The 5385-nt window shown below is 59.5% G+C and overlaps 1 protein-coding gene across 1 annotated transcript in view; it reads right to left on the bottom strand.

Annotated features, from left to right (window-relative positions):
* The window catches only part of LOC103922284 (zinc finger protein 777-like), a gene marked incomplete at its 3' end in the record, with an annotated part of 7894 nt that extends 2524 nt beyond the window's left edge, over positions 1–5370 (bottom strand). The window contains exons 1-4 of the mRNA XM_009330391.1: positions 5109–5370; positions 3681–3807; positions 2742–2855; positions 1446–1700 (exon numbers count right to left, since the gene is read on the bottom strand). Coding sequence (XP_009328666.1) covers positions 1446–1700; positions 2742–2855; positions 3681–3807; positions 5109–5312 — 700 coding nt within the window. The remainder of the gene's footprint in view (positions 1–1445; positions 1701–2741; positions 2856–3680; positions 3808–5108) is intronic.
* Between the last annotated feature and the right edge of the window lie 15 nt (positions 5371–5385).

Here is a 5385-nt window from a genome sequence, read left to right as displayed (position 1 = left end):
CCCCCCCCCCCTTCCCAGAGGCAAACGGCGGGGGGATGGACGGCCACATGTCAGGCTCCCCCCTTGCATCACCGATGCCGGAAGTGACCTGGTGTTTTTGTTTGGTGAGACCGGCCCTATCGGGGACGCGCACAGCCAGTGCGCCCTGAGGAAAGGCCCACGGTGGATCCCTCGCACGTCAGCCTGCGCTGGACTTTGAGCCAGGCCTATGTACTTTTCTAGGAAGAGCAGCCACGCTTTCCCAAGAAGAGGCAGCCAACGGGCACAGGATGTATCAAAGCCACGGCCCTCTCCCCTCCAACGGAGGGGTCAGTGGGGAAAATCCACGTTCTCAGGTCCTCCTTCCCACCTCCTCGCAGCAAGGCGCTTCCCCTATGCAGACCCAGGGGCTATCGCTGCTCAAGCACTGGCCACCAACACCCGCACCCCCGTCAGAGCGTTGCTGCAGCTCCCGCTGAGCCCCACCAGCCGGGACCCCATGCGTCAGCCAAGGCGCTGGCTTTCGGACGAGGATCAGCTCCAGCCCCACTGGTGGCTTAACTGGTTTCCTTTAGAAAACCGTGAGGAGACCACAGGATCCACGAGACGGAGTTGAGGAGGACCTCAAGAGCCCAAGTCTACCCTTCTTGGTTTGCGTTACACCATTGCAAAGCCGTCAGAACGCAGGAAACCCGCCGTTCCCAACAGCCCAACTCCCCGCTTTCCCATCTCTTGCCCTTGAAGCATGGCTGTAGGACCTGGCCCGTATCTGCTGCCCAACTGGTGGACTTTTACACACGAAGCGCCCGGTGCCATCTTCTCATGTCTCCACTAAATAACCTCACCCTTCCCCTTCCCTCCTGGCAGTTCGCACACCACAGACCTCCGGCCACCCTTCTCCCCGTCCTCTGGACCTGCCCTGAGCAACCCTCCTGCTGGTCGACGTGCAGGACCCCACACGTTCCTCCAGCAGAGTCTGGTGTGTAAGCACTTGAGGGGCTTACACCATTCCTCCGCACGACTAACACCAGGGCAGGAGTCCTCGACTGATGTCCGGCCCTCTGCAACGGTGGAATTTTAGCAGCAGGGACTCACTGGGGCTCTCGTAAAACGCCGCCTGGGACACGTCTTCCCTTGCTCTCCATGTGTAACAAGGGCTTTCCCACCCATGGAGGACTGAGCCACTGCTCGCTCCACTCTCAAGCAGGTCAGGTGCCCTCAGAGACCATGCTCTGATGTCCACTACGCGTGTGCCGCCTCCTCCTCCCAGCCTGGGGTCTGCCTGCAGCTGCTCGTGAGGTTGCTGTAGCCAGAAACTTTCCTTCTGGTGCTGGTTCTGGGGGGATTTAACCCTTCTCTTTTGTCCAACCCGTTCCCCACCTTTGCCTGACCCACGACAGCCCCTCCTGGGCCTCCTGTCCCCCCGACATGCCACGTGCCGCGGAGCCGCGTGCCGAGCATCTCACCTGTGCAGCTCCCGTGGTGAACGATCACTCTCTGGATCTCGTTGAAGTCAGCTACGTATTCGGATGAGTCACCCAGGCTGGTTCCTGGGAGGTCCCTCGGAGGGGAGACGGAGCCGTAGGGGCTCTCGCAGGCTGCCTCCTCGTCCGGACTCTGGAAGCTCCCCTCCGACTGCCCCGACATCCCGTGCAGCTCGGGGTTTTCAGGGCTGTCTTCAGGAAGGAGCTCCTCCGTTTTGATCACAACCCTTATACCAGCTGCAGCAAAGAGAGATTCCCGCCTGCCGTCATTCCCCGGAGCCAGGACAAAGAAACCGCTCGCAACAATCCCCGCCGGCTCCCCACGGGCTGTCTCTGGCTGCTGATCCCGCAGAGGGGTTTCATTTGCTCAGCCACTTCTGCTCTTCCTTCAGCCCCTGCCCTTCAACCGGCCCTGCCACGCTCCTGGCCTCTCGTCTGGGATCCTCTGCGGGCACAGGGGACTCGCTCCGCCCGGCCTGGGGACTCGGCGCCCGCAGCTCAGCACCCCTCTGCCACCCCACATGCCCCGTCCGCAGTGCTGGGCCAGCAGCTCCCTGTGGGCAGCAGATGATTTTTCTCTTCCCGTTGGCCTCGATTTAACTTCAACATCTTCGTGAGCAAGAGCACAGGCAGGGGGTTGGAGCGACCCCGTGTCTGCAGCCTGGGGCCAGAGACCAGCAGCAGAGCTGACACCATCTCTTCTAGGACACCTCCTTATCTCCTTATCAGCCCCCTTTATCTCAGAGCGGGAGTCGCTCCGGGACTCGGGGTCCCTGGTGCCCTGTTCCCAGCCCAGCCCTGCCCTTGGAGAAACCCCTCAGCACCCTGGGTCCCTGCGTGCAGGATGGAAGCAGGCTTCCCAGCCCTGGGGCGATGCTCCAAGGATAAACCCAGGCACCATCCACACAACCAGAGAGGGTGGAGAGGACTTTTTGGGAAGGCTACAGCTCCCTTGGGTGGATGGGTTTTCCCGATGGGACCCGATTCTCCTTTCTTGCCAGGCACGCTGGCTCCCTGAGGACCTGGTCTGGTTGCAGATGTTTCCCTTGCTGACAGCTCCTAGTGCCCAACTCTCCGGGCCCCGCTTGCCCTGGTTTATATGTTGAACTGTACCTGGACAGCAAATCTCTCATCAGCCAAACCTTTCCCGCTTGTATGCAAGGCTCCTCCTGATAACCTCCGCGGGCACAGCTCTCAGCAACACTTGCTTGAGCCTTGGGGTGAGCAGCTCCTCTGAACGCAACCTACGGCTCCCCTGGCGCTAAGCTGCCGTCTCACCTGCGGTGGCATCGGTAATGATCTCGCTCTCCTCCAAGTCCTGCTCATTCCTGACCCGCGATTCCTCTCCTTGCTCGATCTGAGACAAAACACCAGGTTTGGAAATTGCATAGTCTGTTGAGAGACAGAGGGATGGAGGGAGGGATTACTGCACAGGGAATCCTAATATCGGCTTCCACCTCTCCCCAGCACCCGGGGGGACACGTGAAGACACTCAGGAGCATCCACAAAGGGTCTGCAGGCAGAAAAGCCTGGTGCTGCAGGCAGACCAGGCTCCCTGGACGGGCAGAAGAGATTCACGGAGGCAGGAGCTGAGGTGCCACACACAGAGGAACTACCCTCGAGAAGAAACCCAACCCATACATTTTTCTGGCAGGGTTTTAGAACTTCTCAGGCAAATTCCCAGCTCTCCTGAAGCCAAAAGCGTTTCACCTCTGGCCTCGGCAGAGCCAGCATTTTTCCTGCAGCTTCAGTAGGAAATGCCCCAAAGGAGCGTAGCCAAGACCGCATCAGACAACTTTTCACTCTACAAAAGTTTCTTCTGAAGGGGTGCATGGGCTGGTACCCGCTGCCGACCCAGAAGATGAAGGGAAGCCCTTCCAACAGCCACGGGGAAGGTGCTCGTTTTTCACCAAGTAACTCTGGCTGGAAGGAGCCTCAGGAGGTCTCCAGCCCACCTGCTCACGGGTGGCCCCCACCCAGCCAGGACAGCACCGCGCCCCGAGCTGGGAACAAAACCGGACGTTGTCGGAGGGATGCCCTTACCCAGACTAGAAACAACCTCCTGTGTTTTTAAGTCTCCATTTAAAATGGGGCATTTGGGTCTCAAGGGGATCCAAGGGGATCTCTGAGGAGGACTCAGAAGATGCCCAAGCCTGCGGGCAGCCAGGAGCCCCAGAGAACCTGCCTTTCACCAGGGCGAGGACACCCCGTATTTACCCAGGGAGATCAGCGACTCGTAGTTCCCCTTCATCACATTCTTGTACAGCTCCTTCTGCCACTCCTCCAGCTTCTCCCATTCCTTGTCGTTGAAATAGACTGACACGTCGTCAAACGTCACCGGCACCTGCAATCACAAGCAGCACGGTTTCAAGCGGCCGCCTCGCTCCCCAGGAGTCCAGCGTGTTATCTCCGGCTGGCAGCAAAAGCAGCTCGCTCCCACTCAGACACGGCCAGGCTTCAGCTACTTCATGGTCATCAACAAGTTGGTTTTTATATTTAAAACAACTCCTGGACACATATTTCTACAAGATTAAAGGTCTCAGCCAAACGGCCAGTTCCCAGCGATGAACTCAGACCGTGATTTCCCCAAACGTCACCGACCTCCTCCTCTTGCTCCCCGCACCAGCAGGGACGACTCTCCAGAGGTGACCGGGCTTGCGCCCGCCTGGAGGGAGCATAAAGGAGATAAAAATCGGGCACTAGGGCTGGACCTCATCCCTATTGATGAGCTGACGTAAAACCCCAGATTCAATTACCCCAGAACTTGAAGGAAAACTCTACCTGGGCCTGAAGGGCTCCCAGTTATCATTGGTTATTGTGTGCAAATCGGCTGGGAGCAGACTGCAGCTTTCAAGCCTGTTTGCCAAGTAATAATTTCTAAGGATAAATTCAGGATGCGCGAGCCGGGCTGTGTTAGGCTTCTGCTCCCTGACTGCACTAACGGGGTGTCGGGGTGTGAACCCCCCTCTTCCAGACCCCCTCTGCTCTCTCCGGCGAAGCGGCAACATTCACTTTGCCACGTCCCACACGGTCCCATCTGCAGACTTTCTTTTAGCGAGAGGGTCATGAAATGCAAACAGGAACCGACTATCATCGGTGGGCTCCTTCTGATGCTCGGCGAAGCCCAACTGCGAGCGCAGGGAGCTCGTCTGCCCTCCCCTGAATCCCAGAGGTTCCCCCTTCCCCGCGGCAGCAGCTCCCGCTTGCTCCCTCCCCAGCCTGAGAGACCCCCGCCACGGCGCCAAGGTCGTAAAAGAAACGGTAGTAAAAAACCAGAACCACCAAATCTGCAGGGTTTCTCTCAAATGGTGGTTAAAAAAAAAAAAAAAAGAGTAAATCGCTCCCGGGCTGCACAGCGTGGTGAAGCAGAACTGAAACCTCCGGCCTGAGTATGGGAGTATGGGGGGACATTCCCCTCGGGTCCACCTCCCACCGCACGTGGGTCCCAGCGGGAGAGACTCCAGGAAGCTGCGAGGGGCAGCTCCGCTCTCTCCAGGTCCGGATGGTGAGCGGCTCACCTGCGCCAGGGCTGTCCCCGCTCACCCACCGCGTCTCCCCCCCTGTCCTGCCCTCCATGACCGTTTCGGGAGTGTTTTGGGGCGCAGACGCGGGCTCCCCGGCCTCGGCACCCCAGGACACCGTTACCTTGGGGACTTCCCCCTTCCTGCCCGGGGGCAGCCGCAGGATCCAGAAGTTCCTGTTCTTCAGCAGGTTCTCCATGTTCTCCAGGCGTCGCTGGAGCAGCCCGTACTCCTGGATGAGGGTGCCCAGCGCCGCGCACTTGCTCTCCAGCTGGTTCCCCAGCTCTGCCGCCGTCTTCTCGCAGTCGATCAGCTTCTTCTCCGCCATCCCCGTCCGACCCTCCAGGTCGAGCAGGCGGGTGGAGTGGGGGGCCACCTTCCTCCCCACCGCCTGCCCGGCC

The sequence above is a fragment of the Pygoscelis adeliae genome, unplaced genomic scaffold (genome assembly GCF_000699105.1).
Source record: "Pygoscelis adeliae isolate BGI_AS28 unplaced genomic scaffold, ASM69910v1 Scaffold1148, whole genome shotgun sequence".
Lineage (NCBI taxonomy): Eukaryota > Metazoa > Chordata > Aves > Sphenisciformes > Spheniscidae > Pygoscelis > Pygoscelis adeliae.
Note: the sequence above shows the minus strand (reverse complement) of the source record. Positions and strands in the feature narration are given on the sequence as shown.